Source organism: Eublepharis macularius, chromosome 17 (assembly GCF_028583425.1).
Source record: "Eublepharis macularius isolate TG4126 chromosome 17, MPM_Emac_v1.0, whole genome shotgun sequence".
NCBI lineage: Eukaryota > Metazoa > Chordata > Lepidosauria > Squamata > Eublepharidae > Eublepharis > Eublepharis macularius.
In genome coordinates, this window is record NC_072806.1 from 2113479 (window position 1) to 2136873 (window position 23395).

General features: G+C 55.1%; 1 protein-coding gene across 3 annotated transcripts in view; it reads right to left on the minus strand.

Annotated features, from left to right (window-relative positions):
• Window positions 1-920: 920 nt before the first annotated feature.
• UBR4 (ubiquitin protein ligase E3 component n-recognin 4) overlaps window positions 921-23395 on the minus strand; it is a 112460-nt gene continuing 89985 nt past the window's right edge. For 2 of the 3 annotated variants that reach the window (XM_055001526.1, XM_055001525.1), the window contains 22 exons: window positions 22425-22566; window positions 21749-21830; window positions 21476-21649; window positions 20340-20461; window positions 19545-19742; window positions 18641-18721; window positions 14313-14400; window positions 13576-13703; window positions 12387-12494; window positions 12109-12228; window positions 9798-9988; window positions 8239-8412; window positions 7456-7555; window positions 6722-6940; window positions 6329-6442; window positions 5956-6098; window positions 5248-5373; window positions 4788-4982; window positions 3727-3951; window positions 2207-2297; window positions 1761-1923; window positions 921-1341 (listed from right to left, as the gene is read on the minus strand). In XM_055001526.1, coding sequence (XP_054857501.1) covers window positions 1277-1341; window positions 1761-1923; window positions 2207-2297; window positions 3727-3951; window positions 4788-4982; window positions 5248-5373; window positions 5956-6098; window positions 6329-6442; window positions 6722-6940; window positions 7456-7555; window positions 8239-8412; window positions 9798-9988; window positions 12109-12228; window positions 12387-12494; window positions 13576-13703; window positions 14313-14400; window positions 18641-18721; window positions 19545-19742; window positions 20340-20461; window positions 21476-21649; window positions 21749-21830; window positions 22425-22566 — 3049 coding nt within the window. In that variant the 3' untranslated portion in view covers window positions 921-1276. Of the gene's footprint in view, window positions 1342-1760; window positions 1924-2206; window positions 2298-3726; window positions 3952-4787; window positions 4983-5247; window positions 5374-5955; window positions 6099-6328; window positions 6443-6721; window positions 6941-7455; window positions 7556-8238; window positions 8413-9797; window positions 9989-12108; window positions 12229-12386; window positions 12495-13575; window positions 13722-14312; window positions 14401-18640; window positions 18722-19544; window positions 19743-20339; window positions 20462-21475; window positions 21650-21748; window positions 21831-22424; window positions 22567-23395 lie in introns of all 3 variants that reach the window. The other variant, XM_055001524.1, reaches the window with a different exon arrangement.

Genomic DNA, 23395 nt, shown 5'->3' on the forward strand with positions numbered 1-23395 from the left:
TTCTGGCTCTGCATATGCAGTTCAGTGCAACCTGCACTAACATCACACCCAAGAGGCAGATTGTGTTAGTGTCATTCTGGTTACTCCTCTCTCTATCCAGACCAGAAAACAGGAAAAAAATAAGTACCTCTGGAGAACAGACAAAGGGTTATTTGAACCCACTGTACTCCGTGCTGAAGAGAATCTCAGGGCTGAGACAAATAAGAATGATGCCTCCTCCTCCCACAAAGGACCTGACCCAACATGCGGCTTGGCCCTGTCCTCGGAGCGAGTGGGAAGAGACACCCTCCTTCACTGATGGGGAACAAATGTGACCTGGGATAGCAGGAAAAGGAAACACTTGCAGGGCCAAAGTTTCTTCCCATTTGCCACACTGCCCGGTGTGGAACCAAAGCTCAGGCAAATCCATTTAAACACAACAGACGTTGCACGAGAAAACACTTTGCCTGCCACAGCTGCTGAGGCCGAAACGGTTTTGCCGAAATGCAGGATTTTCTGAAGCAGACTGGAGCATCAGTGGCTCCTCCTCCCTGCGTCTCCACCGACAAAAACGTCTAGCAGGACTGGAACTTTGTTTTTCTCCTCCAAGGAGAGAGGGCCAACTGGGGTGGGGGTGGGGGGGACAGCCCTTGATGGGGATCACATTCTTGCCTGCGCACACAGAGGCAGAGCGTCAAGGGCATTCAGCGTCTGTGGGAAATCGTAACTGGGAGCCTCCTTGCAGAGCAGTTCTTTCAACCCCTTCTGATGGGCTTCCAGTTTCAGGAGCGCCAGGCCTGTTTGCAGACCAGCCGCTGGACAAAAAGAGCAGCTCTCAGGCCTTCCCAGTGGACAGAGGGCAGAAAAGGAGGAGGGACCCAGACGCCTCCCCCCACCCCCGGTGACTGGCTGGCCCCCAGGCAAAACTCATGTCCAACGACTCATATTTAACTTATTTATTGACTGGTAAAACGGTCACACACACACAGAAGCCGGAACATAGACTTGGGCTGGCTTGAATTCTGCACGCCCTGATGCATTTCCTCTACTGGCTCAGAGAGCGCCAGGCAGGACGCGCGAAGAAGCGAGGAGAGCTCCGGGGAGAAAACAGGCCCAAATCCAACATCACTCCAAGAACGGGACTGAAGGGAGAAAAATAAAAAAGAGAGAGAAGGGAGGGGAGTTGGAGATAAACGACAACACTCGCGGAAGGAGTGAAGGGAGAAGCAGAATACAGGGGAGCGATGGGAGGGTAGCACGTCGTGGTCTCTTCGTGGTGGTGCTCCAGACAGAAGGCTCAGGGGATGGAGTTGAGGAGGTCCTTGAGGAAGCCGTCTGGGTCGCTGATTTCGGACAGCAGCCCTGGAACCAAAAGGGGGTCACAGTCAGTCTGCGAGGCCAGGAACTGAAGGCAGGACCGCCCGCCCTGCCTTGGGTGACAAAATGTTTAGACGATGCTCATCCTGTGCTTTAGCCTCTGGCTCAAAGCACAAGAAGAGAAAGGCCTGTTGGCCTCGTGCCCTACATCAGGCATGGCTTGGCAAACCTCTGGGGCCTGCCGATGGAGAAGAGACATGATGCACAGAGTCCGTACGATGCCCTCCCTCAGTTTTCCCAGCCCTGCTGCTGCTGAACAGCCTTTTAGCTGGGGACTGAACAGAGAACCTTTGGCACGCAAAGCAGAGGCCTGTAACACCTCCCACTGCTTACAGATGCCTTGAGGAAGCGAGCCAAGCTGCACGGTTCAGAGGAAGGCGCCTCGGGGCAACGTCAACACTTACCAGCCACGTCCAGGAATTCGGAGAAAGTCTCCACCGGCATGAACTCCTCCTGGAAAGTCTTGAGGGCCTTGTCCGCTGCCTCGTGGATGGGCATGTCGTTGTGGCGGATGTACTCGGCCAGGGAACAGGACCAGCCCCCCTCTGTGTTACTCGTAGGCACCTTCTGAGTGGAAGGAGGAGGAAGGGTTAGGATGCCAGGGCTCACCTGGGGACGGGGCCACACGGCCTTCTTAGGGGATATGAGGATTTTAAAATGAAACACTTAACAACAAGCGACCTGTCCTTCGGCTACAGCCTAGTGAGGGGACAGAGAGTGAATTCTCCAGTTTACGCGCTTCGCAGCTGCTGGCGTGGCCGCACCCCTTCTCTGCAAATGCTTTAGGGCTCCCTGGCACACAGGTGTGAGGGGGGCTCCAGGGGGGTGCTGGCAGGGCCAAGTTCCTTACTTTGAACATGTTGTAAGTAAGATCCACGAGGGCCCAGAAGAGGAGGCCCGAGCGATAGGCAGCATAGTCCTTCACCGCTTTATCCGTTAGCCTGTAAGGAAGACGAAAAGGAGTTCAAGCCCCAGAATTAATTGCTTTCAGCTGCTGATGAATAATCCTGCTGTGAGATGACAGCCAGAAGCCCATCAATAAAATAGGTGGGGAAATGCAGAAGTGAGAGGGAACGGACACACACTGAGGCATGGCTGGGTTTCTCACAGCAAAGCCATTTAGAACTGACAGCAGGCACAACTGCAAGGGTGTTGTGCAAGACCAACTCTGGCAAGGAACTGAAACACCTACAGCCTCTCAATTCTATGGTAATGATTTTTTTAAAAGCATGCTTCTAGACCTCAAGGCACGCAAACCACCAACCACCACTGCTGGGCACCCACTGATCGGGTTAATGGGAGCCCCGGAGGAGTTTTCTCCTCCGCCCCCGACTTTATCACGGGCAGACCTCTGTGTCAGAGTTGCCACCTCTTCCTTCAGGATGCACGGCCTCCGACCACTCAAGGACTGCAGGCGGGCCCAGAAGGAAAGGACGCCCCCGGGAACCAAACCAGCTTTCCCCAGAACTCAGAAACGGGCCTGGATCAAAGGGAGATTTCCCTAACCATGGCAGAAAGCTGCAAAGCAACTGGTAACACAGTCTGCAGCCCCCCTGAAGACTGCCAGACCACTCCAGTGTGGTTACAAAGCACCCAAGACTCATTGCACCCCCCCGGGATGCAGCCACTGCTCTCCGCTGGCTTGGAACAGGAGGGCAGGGGCAACCATCAACTTCTTGGGGGGGGGGGGACACTCCTTCCTTTACAATTCAGTTAATCCAAAAGTGGTACTGAAATAATTTTTTATGGCAGGGTTGGGGAGTGGGGAAAGGAGAGCAAGGGAAGAGACAAAACGGTATGCCTGAAAGCCATTTTAGCTCGGCAGGACTGGAGTCACAGGCAGCTGCGGCTGAACCCAGACCTAGAACAGGGTCCTCGTCGTCAGTGGCTGAAGCAGGGTGGGGGAGAGGGAGCCTGAACCAAAGCAGGCAGAAAATTCTGCTCGAGGGACCAGGCATGGACAGAGAACAGGAATCACAGGGGCTTCCGGGACACACACACACACACACCTTCATTTCTGAGGCTCAAGAAGGCTTTGCATCCTGCCTGAATGCACACACTCCTAGGTAACTTGCTAGGGAAAGCAAGTTCCTGGCTCCTGTGCTGTGAAACCCAAAGAGCAGCGCCCCCCTTTCCCCACCGAAACCCTGCGCACATGGGCCCCCGTGCCTCCAGCTTTTTGAAGGCGGCTACTCAGGCATGCAAAAATGGGAGAGGATGTGGAAGACGGTGGCAAAGTTCACTCCTCCTCCTCAGCTGCTCCCCACAAAGGGAGACTTTAACGCAGCCACAGCACAGATTTCAGGTCGAGTTCCTGCCCGATCCACCCATCTAGGGGGTGAAGGAAGGGAGAACTGCAGAACGGCTCACCTGCTGGCCCCCCCTGGAGACACCACCCGGGCCTGGGAGATCACCAGCAGCCGCTTGAGGATGTCGATGCGCATGGCTTTCCACTTCTCGGGGGGCAGAATGTGCAGCGCCAGCACTGTGCAGTAATGTGCCCCGTCCACCTCAAAGGCACTCTCCACCCATTTCTCCTTCGGCTGCTCCAGGAAGCTCTGGAGGTTCTTCTCTTCTCGGGAGGTGGCTCGCGTCCTGGAAGGCAAGGGGGGAGTTCACCCAGCGCACACGCGCACAGAGCAAGACAACCTATGGCTTGGATCAACCTATGGCTGATCCAAGAGGATTGTGACTCAGATTCTTCCACCTTAACTTCATGCATCTGACCAAGTGCATCTCGGGTCACAAGCCGTGTATCAGAAGTAAGCCTCGTGGGCTTTGAAAAGACTTGTGTCCATGGGTGGGCTCAGGGATCACAACTGGTTGCTGCTGACAGATTTCGGCTTTACGTTTTGCCAAATGCCTCAATTCCCATGCTGCAGCGGGGAGCAGCATTTCCATAACCTGCTGTCTGCCCATGCGGAGTAGGGAGAGGGGAGAAAAGCAGCCTGCGCCCTCCACAAAGACTAGAACTCTGCGCGTCCCCTGAGGGGTGAGGCACACCAAGCCCTGCAAAGGGGAGCGGGCACAGCCTTGCCTTCAGAAAGTGCATTTAGAATCTCAGGGAAGGGACCCAGCCACAGGCATCTTGGGCAGACTCCAGCAAGAGAGACGCCGGAGGCGAAGACGCGAGCCCTCGGCCTTCTCTGGATTCTCTAATCATGCTTAGCCTTTGTCAAGGGCAGTGGGAACCTCTGCGAGGCGGCAAGCAGGATCGTCACCCCCAGCCCAAGCGCCTGCTTTCCCTCCCTCTGTGTGCACAAGCAAAGCGAAAAAGCCTTCCTGGAGCCCTCCCCTCACACTGACAGCGAGTCCAAGCAGACCGCACTTCACAGGCTGTGCTCAAAGCCAGAGACGTTGGAAGCTGCCACAGGCAGCCGGTGCTCGTGCTAGCCCAGAAAGGCGGCCAAGGGACAGCCGGGGATACTGACGTGTTGAGGACGTAAAGCACCGTGTGAATGATGTACGGGATGAGGTGGACATTGCTTTCCCGCCCTCCGCCGCCCGTGTCCACGCTGAACGACTGTTCCATGGCGAACCGCAGGAACAGCAGCTTGGTGTCGTGAACGTTGAGCTGGTACGTCGGCTCCCGCTGGCCTGTGCACTCCTGAAGGTAAGTGTTGTGCCTGCAGAAAAAGCCCCCCCCCCCAGATTAGACTCCAGCTCCGATACCTGGGCAGGGAGTCTTCCAGCAGAGGGGTCGTTGTTAAGAGAGCGTATGGAAAAGCTGGGCTCATGGAGGGTTAGACAGAGACGGGACCTTGGGACGGCAGCACAAGGGGAGCCCATTGGCGAGGTCTACTTCCATGCCGGGGGGAGACCTGGGGGAATGTGCTGCCCCTGCTCCAGGACGGGGAAGCTGAGGGGCAAGGCAGCTGCTTCCTGACCCACCTTGCTAAGCAGGTAGCAAAAGCCGATTCTGGGACGTGGGGGCCCCACACAGGCAAGAGCCCATTGCACTTGGTGTTGGCATTCTGCAGGGCTGCGCTTTCCCATTCCTCGCGCCCACGAGCCAACCTGCATGGACAAAGGAAGGTCAGCCGCCTCGGAAAAGACCCAAATCAACCCCCAAGACTGGCGAAGCCTGGAAGAAGCCTGCAGGTCTGGCTTGCTCCTGGAGGAGACCACCAAGGACACGGGGGTGTAAAATACACATCCCAGCTGATACAGCAGGCCAGGCCCTACCGCCGCCTCCCTGGCACTATGGAGCAGCAGCAAGAATGAGACGGGCCAAAGGGGCTGCCTGGCTCAAAGCCTGCCTCTCCCACATACCCGCTAGGCACCACTCTCCCGCCCCCCCCATCTTCAAAAGGGGGTTCATAACAGGCCCTACCATACAAGGTTCTTGTGAGGATCATAACAAACTATCGCATGCTTTGCACACTGCAAACACTATACAGGTCCCAAGCATTATCATCCTTCAGTCATGAACCAAGTTGGAACTGGTTATAAACGGAGAAGAGTACTCTCTGCTGTCTGAAGAAGAAGCACCCCCCCACACAGGACTGGCAACGGGCAGCTGCCAGCCTATGATGAAGGCATGCCAGAAGCCCCTCCCAGGACCCCTCAACACACAGCTTTGGATGTGCCCGGCCTCACCGCACAGCTGCCAGGTGACAGTCGTAGTGGACGATGTTGAAGTGAGAGACCGTGCTGTAGCCCTGCTGCTTCCGAGGCTTGTTTTCAAACTCCTCCAAGGCAACCCGTTTGGTGAAGGTGTAAATGCCCAGGACTTTGGTTGGCTGCAAAACAGAGCGCAGAGCTTAGGCCCCGGAGCCAGCAGAGCCTGCCTTCTCCGGCTGCTAGATCTCCTCTTGCACAGCTGGCCGTTTAGGGGTGTGACAAAGCAACAGAAGCAGCAGCCGCCGCCGCCCCTTCGCGGCCCTCGGCCTTGAGAGAGCAGCCCTCCGCTTTTGCCTGCAGGCAGCATCCGGCTCGCCTGCCAGAAACATCCCCCACACCCGCCGTCTACCTGGAACTTGTAGCCCTCCCGGCAGATGCAGCAGGTCAAGCCGGGCTCTTCGATCAGCTCTTCCATTTGCTTCAGCAGCGCCGTCTTCGTCACCACTTGGCCCTTTTCATTGGTCTGAAAAAAATTACACGCAGCAAGTGAGGCGGAGAGGAGACGGTGGGGAGGACGTCTGCTGGAGAGCCTCCGGAAACATCCAGCAGGAGGAAAGCGGTCGTGACTTCACAGTTGCCACAGGGGCTGTGAACAATCCCCCCCCCGTCCTCCCCTTGCAAGGGCTGCCTCGTTCCACCCCCACCTTCGCTCCTCGGGGCTTGAGCCACACACGAGAGCCCGCCCTCGGCCCCTGCCCCACTCTGCAGGTCCCGCAAGACCCTGGTGCCCGGCTGCCCTTACCGTCATGCCCAGTGTGCCCAAGGCCTTCTGCCGCATCGCCATGGCCATGCGCTTCTTCTCCGCCCGAGTCTCCCTCCGGGCGGCGTCAATCTTCTTGTTCACGTCTGGGTGCTCTCGCAGTGCTTCCAGGAGGTTTTCAGCCAGCGTCCCAATCCCTTCATCGCTGGACACTTGCTCCAGTTTGTGCAGGTTCGTGATTGAGTCAGTCCCAATCAGCACCTGTGCGGGAAGCCCAAACTCATGATCCAGCAAGCAAAGGCCTCGGTGGACCAGGAAAGGAGAATGAGAACCGCACCCCCCCCACCTCTCACTCGAGCCACAGAAGCTAGACAACCAGCCTGCCAAGCCCTCGGCCAGTTACCAACTGAAGGGTGTCCAACAGTAATTCCACCCTCTAACTCACTTGGAGGAGCAAAGGGCTCTTGAACGACTCCTGCCCCAACCTGACCAGCAACAGAGTCTGCCCCGATGCAGTTCAGTTGCTCACCCTCACCACAGGTGTGAGCAGCTGAGATGCACAAGGGGCAGTTCCTGCAAGAGTTCACACTGGGAAGGGGCAGGGTTGAGAGAGTCCTTTGCCTCTGCTCAAGCTCAGAAGGCAGTGGAGCATGTGGCAGATTGCTGCGGTGCGGGGGGTGGGGGGGGATCCCAACCAGACTGGCCCTCTGGAACATCACCAGCCAGGTAACAGTCAGAAGGAAGAAGGGGAGGGGGGTGGCAAACATGCCCCTCACCTGTGTGGCCGGGTGCTGTGTGGCAAGTCCTCGCAGCAGCCTCAAGATGAAAGGAAGAGCAGGCCGAGACAAGAACTTCTTCCATACATCAGCATCCAAACTACACGGGAAAGATGGGGAGGGATAGCAGGAGAAAGGCAGCGGCCAGCAGGGAAGTCCCTGGCTGGCTCACTGCTTGGGAAAGAGCCTGTACTTAATATGGGCGTGATGGACGGACCGTGCGTGTGTGCGTGTGTGTGCGTGGGGGGAGGGGAGGGGGGGACTGATTCCTGCCCCACCCCTGCAGTCCTCAGATACGCATCAGTCTTGTAACAGGAAGGCAATGGGGTCCTCCTGTCAGGAACACACCCCCCCCCCTCAGTACTAACGCAGGAAGCCTTCCGCAGACAGCATTCCCGCCCCCCCCCCTCCAGTGGAACCCTCCTCCCAAAGAGAAGGCTCAGCTTCAAAAGTGGGGGAGGCTAGGGTGGGAGCCTCTAACCGGAGCTGCCAGGAGAGAACCCGAGAAGGCGTTCCACCTGCGAACCATTTCCCCTGCCCCTGAGTGAAGACGAGGGACACACGCAGGAGCAGAGCATGAAAGCCAGCACTGCCCCCCTTCCCGGGCATCAGCCACCAGAAGTCTCAACCACACCTAAGATTCCAGGGACCGCACCCAAGAAGCACCTCCTCCTCTTCCCCCTTCCCCTCGCTCCTTGCCTCCTTGTGACCGCCCAGGGCCCCCGCTCACCCCGCAGCCCCCAGGGCCCCCTGCTCCCTGTCCAGTCACACAACAGCCCTCACTTTTTGGCACTGGGGATGTGCTTCCTCATGTAATCCAGGGCGTTCTGCGTGATCCCTCTCTGGAGGATGAGGTCTTTCAACAGGTGCCCGTTGCTGTTGTTCTTGATGCCGGCAGCGATTTTGCAGAAGCAATCCAAGAAGACCTTGTCGTCGCCGCTGTGCTCCTCGTCATACCTAAGGAAGAAGGGAGGGGAGGCCCGCCCACACATTCAGAAGAATCACGAGCAGCGATTCAGCCCCTTCCCCCCCCCCAACCTTTGTGCTTCAAGGCAACTCGCAGTCCATTTGCCAAAGAAGCCACGCGCAAGCTGCATCATCGTTTCTGGGAATTCTCCCCTTTTTCAGAGACCTGGACAATCTGCATGCTGAACTGCCAGTGCCTTGACACTGCCTTAGGAAGACTCCGGCCTTCGGTCCAGCTAGCTTAGTCCTGCTGCGCTGACTGGCAACGGCTCTCCAGTGTCACCCGCAAGGAAAGGTCCTTCCCCTACACCTGCCCTCCGGAGATCAGTCCTGGGGCCTTCTGCATCGAAAGCAGATGCTCTGGCAGCCCACTCCACCCCACCGCTACTCTGGTCTCTTTGCTGGAGGTTTGTGGAGGGGAACTGTCAAAACCCAGCAGAAAGGCCTTGGAGACGCAAACCTTTGGGACCTCAATCGAAATCATTTATTAAGATGCAGGCAACAGACTGAAGCTCGGCTGAATACTGATTGGAACTGGTTTTATGGTCTTATGACATAGTTGCTGTTTTAACTATTTATTATGCTTCACTCCTACAGTGTCTCTTGTTGAAAATAAACTCAAATAAACCAATTCCCAAATAAACAAATACAGAAATGATCAATGATAGGCAGTCGTTGTGGAGAACCTGCCCAATTCCCCCACATGCTTTATGTAAATGTTTGGAGGGCAAACTCTCCAAAGTGACCGCCTGCTTAGGTAGACAGCCAGGAAGAGGGGCTGGTCTCCTGCCCTGAAGGGCCGAGGCTGCAACTCCACAAATGTGCAGAAAGCCCAGAATATGGCAACATGCACAGAATCCAGCTCCCTAAAAGAGCCCAGCTTTCTTTCCTCCTTTTTTAAAAAGAGCAAACACAAGTTCCTAGCCGTCATGTCTGCAAATATACGTGAAGCCTTACAAAAGTTCGGAAGGGTGAGATTCATTGGTTGGGGCACAGGTGTCCCGTCCCATTATGGAAAATAGTAGAATAAAGTAAGCAACAGAAGATAAACTATTCTGCCCCACTGGTATACAAAATCCAGCTCCCCCTCCCATATACAGAATTTGGGTTGCCTGGAAGCAAACAATTTAATCTTTTTAAAATTAATTCAGAGCCCACACACAGCCCCGCTTTCACAAGCTGTCCAAATTCTCCAGAAGGGAAGTTCAGCCCTTAATTTCCGGCACGTAGACCAGCACGTTAAGAGGCAAGGCCATGCGTAAGTGCGCCCCCCCCGCCCCCGCCAGCCTCTCTCACACACGAGCCCTGTGGGTGGGTTTCCTCAGGAGGGTTCGGTGGGGGCTGAACATCCAGGCGTGTTCTGGGAAGTCACCTACTTGTCAAAGCTGCAGTAGGGCTTGAAGCGGTCCACCAGGATCTGCATCTTCTCCGTTTCGCCAAAGGACAGGTAGGGGATGATGCGCAAGAGGCCCTGGAGGACGCTGGGATTGGAGCGGACAAAGGTACTGTTGATCTGGTCCAGCAACATGACCAGCTGGTCCTTGTCCCCTGTCAGGAGGAGGTTGCCCTGTGGAAGAGGAGAGGGCCACCAGGGCAGTCAGAGGGGCCTGCAGGATCGGACAACACCGGCCGTACGCGCCGTAACCTTAGAAGAGACTCGCCTCTCTCACTTAGCGTCATTTCGGTTAAGTGCCCCTGGCTCAGCCTGACGCTTGCACAGATGGCGCGTGCTTTTTCAATTATTTATCAAATTCTTTTATATTTTGAAGACTTGAAGCTGGTTCTCTGTACCACACCAGTTCTGCTTTCCAAAGTTGGGTAAAGGGGAGGGACAGCAGCTGAGTTTGCCATCCCTAGAGCGCAGAAGGACGAAAGTTCACTCCTGCTGTGGCTAGTAGGAGCAAAGCAGGAGATCCGGCAACTAACTGGCGATGCAGTTAACCGAGTGCTGCGAGTACACATGGGAGATACTCTTCCAGCACCCAGAGAGAGTTACTACCACCCACCCCCAGGAGCAATGGAAAGGGCTGCCTTGTGGGGCGGAGACTGCACAGCGGCGGAAGTTTTCTGAGCTCACAGTCCAAAGAAGTAACGGGGCTTGCAAGACTATTTCCTTCACAACTACTATGAACTGTTCCTCACTTTGAAAATGCTTCTTCTCTGAATAGGCTATAAATACAATAGAAACGTGTGAAGTTCTGGGCTGGTCAGATTCTGCACAATTCATTGTTCTGAGTGTCCCTTCTGTTAAGTATTTGGATCGCAAATCAGTGCTCTGCTGGTTCGAATCCCACGACTGCTCTGAGCTCAGCCGGTGGCCTCGGGTGAGCTACTCTCTCAGCCCGGCTGTATTTTGGGGCTTTAATAACACTTCATTCACTGCTCTGAGCGGGGCACTAATTAGTCCAGAAGAGTGGCATATAAGCACACAGTTATTATTATTAAGGAGGAGACACAAACGCAGGCAGAGAAGCATTCTGCTCCACCAGTGTCTCATGTACAATTGTATCACGGGGGCCACAATCACACAAACATTCCCATGGCTGACTGGAAAGAAGCCAGAGCCATGATTCATACAGGGATGTAGCAGGCATCCTCCTCTGTGGGCACTTCCGCAGGCTAATTACTTCATCCATTCATTTTCACAGCACACAGAGGAATAAGTAGCAGCCTTCTGGCGTAAAGGAAAAAGCTCTCCCAGCTCATTCCCAGGAGGGGAATCTAACAGTGGAATGCCTGACTTCCTGTGCCTGCCATTAATGCCTCCCAGGGTCAGACCTGCCTTAACCCCAGCCCCAAAGGCAGGCACGAGCCCTCAGCTATTAACAATCCCTACAGCACTGGGACAAGGGGGGGGCTGATAATGGGAGAAAGGATTCTGGCATAACCATGTCTGGAGACCACGTTAATAACTCACGCTAGAGCGTGGGAGAGAGAGAGACTAACAGCTGCAAGCTGCTTTGGGCGGAGTTCACATTGAGAAGCTCGACTGAACTCTGGGCAGTCGGCCTTCCAGCTGCAGGTAAAGGGGCTCACAAGACAGAGCACCTCCTTGTACAAAAAGAAATCGTGAGCACGCCAGGAGAGGGACTCTAGCCTAGCCTCTCTGGCATGTTAGCCCAGGTGGAGGGAAATGTTGTGGCAGGGAAAAGCATTCAGCCTTGTAAGTCCCCACCTGCCCGTGGAAGCGGTACACTCCTGACACGGGCCCTTGACCGGCCTTGTGACCCAGGCCCAAAAGGAAGGAATCTGCTGGACGCTAAAATGGGACGATGTCCACAAGCCACGGAAGTCCCAGCAGCAAAGATGATGGCAGGTAAGGATGTTGGCAGTGCAACTGGGGAGGGAGGAGCGACCGGTTCTGCAGAACTGGTTTCGGGACCCCAACACCCCCTTGTCAGCCGGGGGCCCCCAGTCTGGTTCAAGCTTCCTCCCAACCTGCCTTAGCCCTCCATCCCGGCTGTGGACTGAGCAAGAAGCTCCTCCGAGGGGTGTCTCACTGATGCCGCAGGAGCCGCACAGACAGCTGCAAAACTCAAGAGAGCTCCCTGCTGCCTGCTGGCTCACTGGCTAAAGCAGGCTGTGGGGCGAGGAGGACCGCGGAGGCTGAGGAAGGCAAGACAGGGCCAGGAAGGCAGGGAGGGATTGGGCCCCACTCCCCCCCCCCAACAAGAGAGACTGCCCCACCTTGTCTTCGCTCAGAGGCTCTGCGTTGGACTCGTCCAAGATGATCTCCATGATGCTGAGCACCTGCTCCGCCACGGCTGCCCCGCCGCTGTCTTTGCTCTCCTGCTCGGCTACCAAAGCCTGAGGAGAATGGGACAAAATGGCCGTTGTAGCAACTCCCGGCCTCCCAGGGGTTGCTCCGCTGTTGTGCTGGGGATAATAATCCGGGGGTGCCACGAGGCGCAGCCATGAGGGCAGGCAGAAGGCAGCTCTGCCACGCGAGCAGACCCGCTCCTCACCAGGTTCAGAGTCCCCAGCATAACGTTGAGCGTGTTCATCTCCAGCTTGACGAGCTGCTGACGGTTCACTTTCACCTTGACGCAGTAACTGAAGAGTTTCAGCAGCACCTGGCAGGAAGAGAGGCCGGGGGGCGGATGACCTGCACAGACTCGGCTCAGGGTCTGGCCTGCCTGCCTTCTTCATGAAGAGCTCGTCCAAACCCCAAGCCGGGCTGCCAGCCAGTGGAGAGAATGCCCCCCTCCCCATTTTTATCCCACCCTTCCTGCAAAGAGCTCAACCAGGGTATATGGTTTCCACCACCTCCTCATTTGATCTGTACAACAATCCTGTGAGGTAGGTCGGTCAGGTGAAAAGAAGCTGTTCTAAAGTCACCTAAGGAGCTTTGTGGTTGAGTGGGGATGGGAACTGGGGTCTCCAGCATCAGAGCTCGCCGCTAGCAGAGATGCCATACTGGCTGTCACTGAGGGTGAACCTGGGAAGTCAGGCATCGCCAGAGGGCCAATCGAGTGCCAGTATTGCCCCCTTGTTGAGTGAAGGCAGTAATTTCTCCCTCTGACCCACCAGAGGACCGGCCTTTGGACTCTCCTTAAACCCTTGGCTCTACACCTTCCCATCCCCCACACCATGCCAGGCCTGCGGAGCATGATCCGATTTAGAAGCGGTAACAGAGGCACTTTTAGCAGTTGGGATGAAGAGGGAATGCTGACTGGGGCAGCTTCTCCCCCACCCCCCATGCAAAACTCGCTGAAATCCCTTCCTCGCCAGCTCTTCCAGGGAGAGGAGCCCCTCCTAGCATCTGGTCAGTCCCCCCCCCTTGCTTCTTCACTCTGTTTTTTCTACTTTTTCCACAGCAAACAAATGCAAGAGAAAATGGTGGTAGAGATGCTGGTGCAGGGTTTTTTTGCTTACGCCAACTCAGAAAGTTGCCAAGCAGGACTGCACAGAACTGGCAGTCCACATTTCAGGCAACTAGTCCGCTATCAACTGTCCAGACCAAACTGACAGTCACCCAAGATCCTGGGTTTTGAAGGAAGGGTATATGCTGTGCCCCCCATCCAGCTGCCAGTTCTTCAGTTGGACTGAGCCTTAATGACAGACAGATGACAGGTTCCCAAAGCCGGAGTCTGACCAATGCTGCCTGGATCTCTTTCCTGTCCTGTGAACTAGAAGAGCAGGAGGGAGACTCACCGTCAGGAGGTGGCGGCCTTGCTTGAAGTCCCTGATGCCCGTCAAGCGGTTCAGCATGCAGCCCAGGCCCCCACACTGGGCCATCACGCCTGCCATTTTGTACACCTCTTCCTCATCCTCCTCTTCATCTGTGGAAAAGAAAGAGGCTGACAGGAGAGAGGCAATGGCATCAACAGAGCTGAGAGAAACTATGCCGGGCACTGGAGGACGGAGGGCCCGTTAGCCCAGGCTCCCCCACCCCCCGCCCTCAAGGAGTCACTGAAGGACGCGGGCGGACACACCTCCCTCCATGGGCCCTGCGGGTGACTTGTGCGGCTGGGAGTGGGGGCTCCCTGACGACACACCAGCTGGGGGTCTTGTGCATGGACTAGGTCATAAGATCATCGGAAGAGCTCTGACGGATCGGGCCGCTTGTTCTTCTAGCCCAGCCGTTTCACACAGCGGCCACCCAGTTACTCTGGAGGCCCAACAAGCAGGGCACAGAGGCCAAATCCTCCCCCTGGATGCTGCTCCTAGCACGGGGACCCAGAGGTCCGCTGCCTCTGAATACGGAGGCTCCCTTAGTCACCATGGCTGGCAGCCGCGGATTCACTGAGCTCCCCACTCAGTCAACCCAATGCAGGCCCGGAGCCTGACAGCGCCAAGGAACTGCGTCACAGCCAGGCAAGAGAAGCGCAGCCTTCCGCTCAAAGTGGCAGCCTGGGCCGAACCAGCCCCAAACCGCCTCTCTGGCATACCTGCTGTGGAGTCCAGGGACTCGATGAATTCCTCTGTCGCATCTCCCAGCAGCCCGCGCATCCGGTAAATGATGCGCATGGGCTCCCCCTGAGAAGAACACAGAAGACACCAGATGGGCCCTCTGCCCCACGTGGGGAAGGAGGCGGAGCCATCGGGAAGACACATGGGGCCAAACCCACGACGGGGGGCAACACAAGGGACTGCCTGCAGGGTCAAAACTTCAGAGGAACGGGACCTGTTCTCTCCCCCTGCGTCACAAATTTGGGACAGCCAGGACTGGGGTATGAGGATTCTCCTTCCCACACACCAGTTTCCCCAACCGCAGCCTCCTCCCCCTCCCTCCGTTCAGTTATGAAGCCTGGAAAAGGAGCCACAGTAAGACCCTTGAGAAGGGATCACGTCCCGCCCTCCCTAGTACAACAAGACACAAGGCAGGGAATGCAAAACTAAGCTTTGCCTTGGGCTGCAATTTAGTTTGAGCATCACTGCCTCTTGAAAGGCCTCAGCCCTGGCACATGCAAGTAAGGGCTCTTGGGCAATACTGTCAAGGATGCCTCTTGCTTCTGAGGAGCCCCTGGCCAGTCATAGAAGGGGGCCCGTGGTCGGCCTTAGAAGTTGGCCACATCCTACATGATACGTGATTCCAGCCACTCATCTGCCTTGAGCCAGGGCCCTTAAGGAGAGGCCAGCAGTGAAGCACAACTCCAGACCAAAACAAGATCTGTCAGCAGCAGGCCTGGGAGAGACCAGAAGGGGCCCCATGCTGCTGCCACCTCCTCTGCAGCTGCCTAAGTGTCACACCACTCCCCTCTTGGGGCATTTCCTTGAGCCACTACCTACCTTTGGAAATAAAAAACCAAAACACTCTGAGCATTCAGAACTGGACTGGGTCTCAGCTCTACAATACACTGAATAAGATGGTATGCTAATGAGACAGACACTTTAGGAAGATATAAAAGTGAAAGGGGAAAAGGGAGACATCTTCAACTGATGGGATGATGTGGGGGGGTGACAGTTTAATAGGCTTTTAAGTAGAATGGGGTATTAGGAAACTGCCTAAACAGGGCAAGGGCTTGCTCTAACTTTCCCTATACCCTAAGGGTGTTTGTTTCCTACCAGGAGCTCCAGCTGCCTGCCTGTCTCTCCCGGAACTTTCTATTTTAATACTGTTTAAGTCGGAATACAGAGGAGAAAAGAAATTATGTGTGCAGGGGAGGGGGTGGAAATTCTCGCTTTGGGAGAAGGAGAGCACATTTGGGGGAAGTAAGAAGATGGAGCAGGGGGCTTGTCAGACAGGCTGCTGCTAAGCTGAAGGCAGAATAAGCCCTGCTTACTGTCAGAGCAGATTCTGGAAGCCCAAGGGGAAACCCGGGGAAGGGGGCTCAAAGACCATGCAAGAGACCTGCAATTAGCTCTATGGGGGGCCTGGTAAAATGGCAGACAAACAAAGAAAGAGCTGGGGAAAGAGAGGGGGGGAGCGAGAAACCAGACAAAGCAACCCAAGGGCTGCTTCTTGTGTATCTCTCTATCTCCTGGGGAACCGAAAGAGCTCCAGAACGGGTGTTAGGGGTGGGAGAGCACAAACGAGGGACAGATGAAAGCGGGTTTGCTGACAGTAATGCCAAGGAACTCCCCAACGCGGCTGTCGGAAGCAGCCGCACACCCTGGGGTGGGGGGAGGTGCTGAAATTCAACAGGCGGCCCAGCACAGCCTGAGATCGGGCCCAACCTCTGGACTTTCCCAAACTCCTAGAAACAAAGGAACAGTCCGCAGTGCTGTGGGGAGGGGAGGAAGAAGCGCAGGCAGATGCGGCAGGTCAGGGTTTCTCCTCTAGCAGCAAGAGGCCTCCCCCCGGATCTCTCACCCACACAAACTGGTTGGACAGTGTTTGCCATGGACTTTAACGTATACTTGGGGGATCTCCCTTCACAGTAAAACATGGGACGCATGCGCACATGTGTGTATGCATGCATGAACCCGTGTAAATAAAAACGTTGTTCCCCAAACCACTACAGACGCTTGCCTCCTGCTGGGGCCTGGGCTCTTGGCCGAAAGGACCAGCTCTGGTGCAAGGAAGTGCTGGCCAGAGAGTCCAAACCCCTAAACGGGCTCTCCCTCGTGTGGCCAGAGTGGCACGTGCGGCTTCTCATTCTGGCAGCGCTATCCCGGAACAGGGAAGCATCAACCACACACCAAGTCCGTGGCCTGAGCCGCTCACCTACTAAACCTGGACTCTGTGTAACCAGGGAAAGGATGCTCATAAATACCATCAGGAACAGAAAATTTAACCAATTAATACCGTTGCTTGTAGTCCATCTGTTATATTTACACATGCTTGCAGCCGGAATAAATTGTTGGGAGGGGGCAAGCCTACTTTCTAGATTTTGGAGCGCTGCCGAGTCCCTACTGAACTGGAAGAGGGATTCCTTCCTGTCTGGGAGAGGACGGAGAATGCCTCTTCTCAAGAGGGTGCCTGTCACTGACGGTTTGGGTGCCAAGGGCTTCTCTTCAAAACCATGCGCTGCAAGTCCTGCTCCCAGAGTAACAATAAGCATGCCCTGAGGGCTGCTCCTCAAGAAAATGTCTTGTGTCTCTTTCCCTCCCTTTGGTCTCAAGCTGTGCTGCTATTTCATCCATTATTAAGTGGTCCCATATTCTTTCAAATCCATTTTTGTATTACTGGTAACAGTTTACTTTCCATTCCGCTGCAATTTGTATTCTTTAAGCTGAACTGTTTTTATGAACACATTCAGAACGAAACAAATTTTTAAAAGTTAGAACTAAAAAAACGGGATGCGGGAAATCTACTGAGCAACTGAATCTTTTTAAAAGATAAAAGATTTTAATGGATTAACCCATTAGTACTTCATTTTGAGACAGGAAGAGAGGACTAAGGGGGTACCTGCACGTATCAAACTGATGCAGACAGGAATACATTAGAGAGCTGGAGCAAGAGTGCAAACCAAAGTTCCAGTGGCCTACTACTGGCAGAGTTATATTCAGGAAAACTGAGACCAAAACACCAGGGCTTGTTATGGAAAACAAACCGAAGAGCGAAGCCCTTCCACAAGATAGCCTGCACTGCCTCACCCATACACACCAGTGAATAACAAACCCGAGTAAAATTCAATATCCCAGCATTAATTGCTACTCCCACCCACCAGAGTCAGTCCTTCATCACTTTTTGACATATAAAATGCAGGTCTCTGTTAAAAAACTGACAGTGCGTCAGAAACAGAGGCCATTTGAACCCGTAACATCCCGTAACACCCGTATTAGTCTCCCAGCTGCTTCTTGACAAAACACGAGATCCTTTTGAACCCTGGTGATGAGGAAAGGTTATTTTAGCATATTCACTCCTAGAGGATAATACCCAACGTTGGCACTAATAGGCAAGCAAAACCATCAAATACTTACAAAATCCCCCCACCCCGTCACTCCCTTTTCAGGATATTTAAAAAAAAATCTTTGCTTTCAAAAACGTTCTGCTATTTTGCATTTGCTAGCTGTCACACACCGCCGGCCTTTTTTCTACTTGAATCTTAAATTATGTATCACTTCCATAATTTCCATACATTTTGTGTTATTGGCGGAAGCCCTGACAGTCAGCTGGCCTAAAATTGACAATCTCGTCTTAGCACCTTCCTCGTTCCTGCTCCCGAGCCTACCTCCACCACTGCGGGGATGAGGAGCTTCCCGTCTCTCATGCTCAACAGCTAAGGCCTTATCGGGCCATTCACAAAACACGCCCCTTGATCAGCTGCTAAACATCCTTCCTGGAGTGAACACCAGGTCCCGTCTGGGCACCAGCAAGCAGGCTGTGTCGATGCTGATGATGCGTGCCAGCCAGCGAGGGCTTCCGTGCCAGCTCTTCTGCCTGCCTGCCCATCAGGATCAAAGCTTTGCCAGCCTGCTCCACAGCTGTACACCCTGATCCAGCCAGCACGAGCAGCAAGCGTGAAATTGGCTTTGAAAGACAGCGGCTGAACATGCAAATGTAGCTACGGGTCCCTCAGACACAAGAGAGAGAGACAGAAGAAATCTATTGATAAAAAGAGGCTGGGCAAAGAATTTCTGCGCATGTGCGGACAGCCAGAAGAATTTTGTACTTATTGCCGTTCTAGCCTGAGTCCCTGGGCTGGGTCCTATCCTGCTCCTATCCCACCACTCCACTGAGCAAAGCCTGAAGCCATCCACCACCCTGCAGCCGGAGGAAAGCTCCTCGGAGGACTGGATCCACACATCCCACTCTATTTGAAGGGGGGGGGGAGAGAGAGGCGGGTGGGAGCAGCCCAGAGACAGAAGGCAGAGAGGTCACACCCAATACCTCATTGGTTGGACACCAGACTTTCTTGTACACTTCAGCCACGGGGAGATCCAGGCTGATGATCTTGTTGTTCACCAAAAGCTGGAAAAACAAGAGAGAAAAAACCATGACCGGCGGCAGTGGGAGGCGGGGCCACGTGGGCCCTCTCCGTCTAGGGCTGCCTTTCACACAAATGGACAAAAGACCCGCTGGGGGAGGGTGTTCCAGTCCCCGACCGGGAGAGTGATTTGGCCCCGGAGGAGGCGGGGCTTCCGCCCAGGTCCAGCATCCCCTTCCCAATTCATGGATATGGGCAAACACGCTTGGGGGACGGGGGGGGGGGGACGGGACTACCAATCCTTGGAACCCCAAAGCCACCCTGTTGTCGTCCCCCGCCACCCCTGGCCCCAGCAGGGCAATGTCCTGTCTCTCAGAAGGGCCTGTAAAGATCTCTGAGTCCAGCCTAGGCGTCCCATTTGAATTCCAGGCCCCAGCCTGTGAACACATGAAGCAACGGCAGAATGCCTCTGAGCACAGGCAGAGCGCCTTTCTCCTCACGATGTGGCAACAGAGTCAACTCCACGCAATACGCTTCAGGGAGAAGGCAGAGCTCGGTGGGAGAGGCCCTGCTTCACACACAGGAGGGCCCAGGTTCTGCTCCAGGACTCTCCAAGAATCTCTGCCTGGAGGTACTAGGCAAGAGCCTGCACAGCCAAAGGCCCCAGAGAGTTGCCAGCACTGAAGCAGGGACAGCACTGGGCTGGCTGGACTAGTGGCCCAACTTACGGGAAAGCATCTCTTGATACGCTTCCAAGGAATGAGGAAGAAGAGACTCCCCGCCAGCGGAACGCTGCGGTTTCTCAGACCGCCTCCCCCCCGCCCCCCCCGCCCTCTGCGTGGGAGCCTGTCCGCTCTCCCTCCTCACCTCCATCCCGCTGTCGTCCTCCAGCAGAGCCACCAGGTCACAGTCCTGACAGATCTTGTTCTTGATGTCCCTCATCAGAGGCCCGATGCCGGGCTCGTTGCTGCTGTAGGGGTTTCCGGGCATCCTGCCCTGCAGGAAATCCTCCTGCTGCGGGTCCTTCTCCAGCGTGACAAAGAACTCGGTCACCTCGTTCTCCTCCTGAAGCGTAAGGAACGTGGAAGAAGAATTCAGAGGTCCCGTGAACTTAAAACACCCTGCCACGGAGGAGGGTGCACACTGCCCCTCTGAATGGGCCGCTGTTCTGGCTTGGCCTCCTTTCCTACATAGCAGGGAAGGGTAAACCTGTCGCTTCTCCGCACCAGGTGTGAACTGATTGTTTGGTCTCTCCAAATGCAGAAACTCCCGATGCCCACTTTGGAATCCTATCACCTCTATGCACAAGGAACCATTCTGGGTTGGCCTGGCTGCCTTCCCATCCACAGCAGCGATCCACACAGGCACGCTGGACGGGGGCTCCCCTGAGGGCAGCTAATTCAAATGTTATTCCAAAAAAAACTCTCTCAGCTACCAGAAGTTTGGGAAACAATGCATTAAATGAGTAGGAGTTGATTGGGATACTATTTTTACTCGGTTTAACGTCCAGCACTTCTTTACTTGAAGGTTTTGGTGTGCCCCCGGACCACAGAAAACACCACCTAGCCAATGAGTTACAAAGCTGCCTTTGTGTCCCTCTCGGCTCTTTGACTGGCCTGTCCACAACAGCCCCCTTCCCACCGGAAAAGGTCAGCTCCGTACCGGATAGATAATACTGCAAAGTCTCTCAAAAATAAAGACAGGCGTCCGATAGTCGTCCAGGCTGTAACGCTTGGCTGTTTCGATGCAGACGGCCATGAACGCCTTTGTTTCCGATTCTGTCCCTGCCAAGAAAGAAGAGCGGAGTTCAGTTTCACAGGGACAAGCAGCTTTTCCGGTATGCAGCATAAAGATTTTCATGAAAGAATCTACAGTGCTAGAAGGCAAGAACTCCCGTGTACATTGCAGACACACACACAATCTGTTTTCCAGGCCATCGCCACGGCTCAAGTGTGATGAATTTCATAGCACTGATGGGCACGTGCTACCGAAGAGATCAATGTTACGAAGCTCAACTCACTACTTGAACCTGTCGCTAGTCAGTAATGCTGTGACCAGAAGGAACTTGGGCCACAGAATAAACCTTGCGTCCCTTTCCCATTCCCCCCCCCCGTCCCTATTTCTCAGGAAGGCCTGGTTCACCCATGGAGGAGGAGGAGGAGGAGGAGGAGGAGGGGGCGGGAGGGGCTGCACCACATCAGCCTGCGGAAGGTGGATTCCAAGTCGGAATTGCTCCCTGGCATTAAACACTTCCCTCGTTAAAAAACGGGCAGCACCAGGGCAAAGGTTCTACCCCCCCCCCTTTGCTAGCTCCGCTGCTTTTCTATTTGCAGACAGTTTCAAACACAGGGGAACATTACAAAGCAGGACCCTCCGCCTGTTTTCTGAAGGGGTGCAGTCCTTCCTACGACCTCCATCTCTTGCATGCGCAAAGCAAGCCTAACAGACACACGTTTCGGTGGCAGAAGGCGCAGCAGTTCGCCACTCAAAGCATGTACTGAGTGCGAGCTGGGAATCTGGAAGCCCCCAGTTCGACTTGCAGCTTAACTACAGGCTCTCCCCACTTCAGGTCCCTGTCTGTAGCACAGGAGCCACAACCCACCTCGCAGGGAGGGCTGTGTGCCTTCCAGCAAGGAACTTCACATCTGAGAAGGACACCACTACTGCTAAACAGTTAAAACTCTCGGGGGCTGCCTAGGTTTTCTTGCCGACTGCCTGCTCCTCGAGGGCCACTTTCTGCCACCCCCTGCATGACAGGGAAGCCTCAGGGGGATTCCGGTGGCCTTGCTTCCCGCTACCTGTCGTCATGTCCTCCAGCATCTCAAGCAGCATGTCCTGGGTCTCGTCGATCAGCTTTGTCCGCTGCACCACCAGCTTCCTCAGGCACAGGTAGCCGTTCAGCACCGTCCCCACCAGCCGGCTCTTGAAGTGCCGCTTGATGGACTCGACTTCCACAAAGGAGGAGAGGAGGCCTGGGAAGCAAGCAAGAGAACGCTCACTTTGGGATCTGGGCCCCCGAGGGCTCAAGACCAGGGTCCAGAGGGAAGGCCAAGGACGGGTGCACGACATACCTGTGATGCTCTTCAAAGCATATCCCTGCTGCAGATCAGTGCTGAGCGTGGCTTCCTCCAGGGCAAGAAGACGGGCTATTTCCTACGAACAACAACAAGAATCATAGAAAGAGAAGAGCTCCCGCATTGGGCAGGGGGTTGGACTAGAAGGTCTGTATATGGCTCCTTCCAACTCTGTGATTCTGTGAGCTGGTGCGACAGAGTGGCTCAGACACAAGCCAGGACACCCCCTGGGTCGGCTCACGAACACACCTAGTGGCTTTAAACAGTTCTCTCTCTCTCTCTCTCTCTCTCTCACACACACACACACACACACACGTGCCACACTTGCAGAATGGGTTGAGGCTTTTTAGTCCCCTTGAAGGGCTGCAGAAAGCCCTGGTTGGGGGGGGGGGGGAGGCTCTGTCCACGCCTGCCACTTCTGTCCAGCTCTTTGCACTGGCTGGGACTGAATGGACCCAATAAGCAAAGAGTGGCCCACCTGACCACTGTCCAAGGGTCACAATTCCCTGACTGGGCTGTGCACCCCAGCACCGCCCCCCCCCCATCAGAGCTCTATGTAAACAGACACTTGCACTCAGGAGTTTGTGTGGAGCTCTGCACTGGGTGAGGGCACGTTGGGTGCAAGTGTCACACTTTTTCTGTACCAGCCACAAGACAGAAAACAAAGCCATACCTTTGTAATCAGGTTGCCCACGTAGGGCAGGACCCCTCTGGCTGCCAGGTAGACCTTCCAGCGGGCAGGCTTGATGAGCTTCTGGTAGAGCGCCAGGTACTCTGCGGCACACTCTCCGGCAACACTCAACTCGTCCAGGTAACTAAAGGGAGGGCAGGGAGGAAGGGGGGAGGCAAGTTCTTTGCAAAGAGGACTGCTGCCAGCATGTCCCAGCACACGCAGAGAGGGGGGGCGCGCACCCCGCCACGCCCGAAGAGCCACGCGGGAGCCAAAGGCAGGGCTCCTCTTCAGAAGGCCCTGTGCTGTTGCTGGGGGAGCTTCTCCAGAGACCAGGGGACTGACAAGGACAGCAGACAGACCTCTGGCCCACCCTGGCTGACCTTCCTCTGCAGCACTGAGAATGCCCTAAGCTGTATTCTCTGTCCGTGCAGAGCTGCCCAAGGCAAACCAAAGGAGGTCTTAGAGCGTATCCCAGAACGCTTTGCAACGCCCAACAGCTCTGTGAAAATGTGAAGAAAAGCTTGCAAACTGCTGTCTTCACTTACCGCAAGCTTTGCTATTGTTCATAAATGGGATACAGTGAAGAGTCACCCCTCTTTGACTCTGTTCAAACAAGCCTGACAGAATTGCCTTTCTGAAGTTTTTCCTCTCTCCTGTCCCTGCCTCTTCTCATTCTGAAAGCTGCTAAGTACAGGCCCTGTACCAATGCACAGGCTGCCAGTCGGGATGCATTTTAGGTAACCGTAACTGCCAGACAGCCAGGCAGGGAAGAATCTGGTTCAGGGACAGGGAAGGAGAGCATTTCCTTCAGCCAAGCCCAGAGGGGCTCCTGGAGAACAGTCCACTTCATCCGGCATCTGGATCTTGGGGAAGGGGTGTAATTAACTGGGGGGAGGGGGGGGGGTTGAATTATGAGTTGGAGTGACCCGTGTGGGTATTTTATCTCTGCAATGAACTCTCTTCTCTACCTC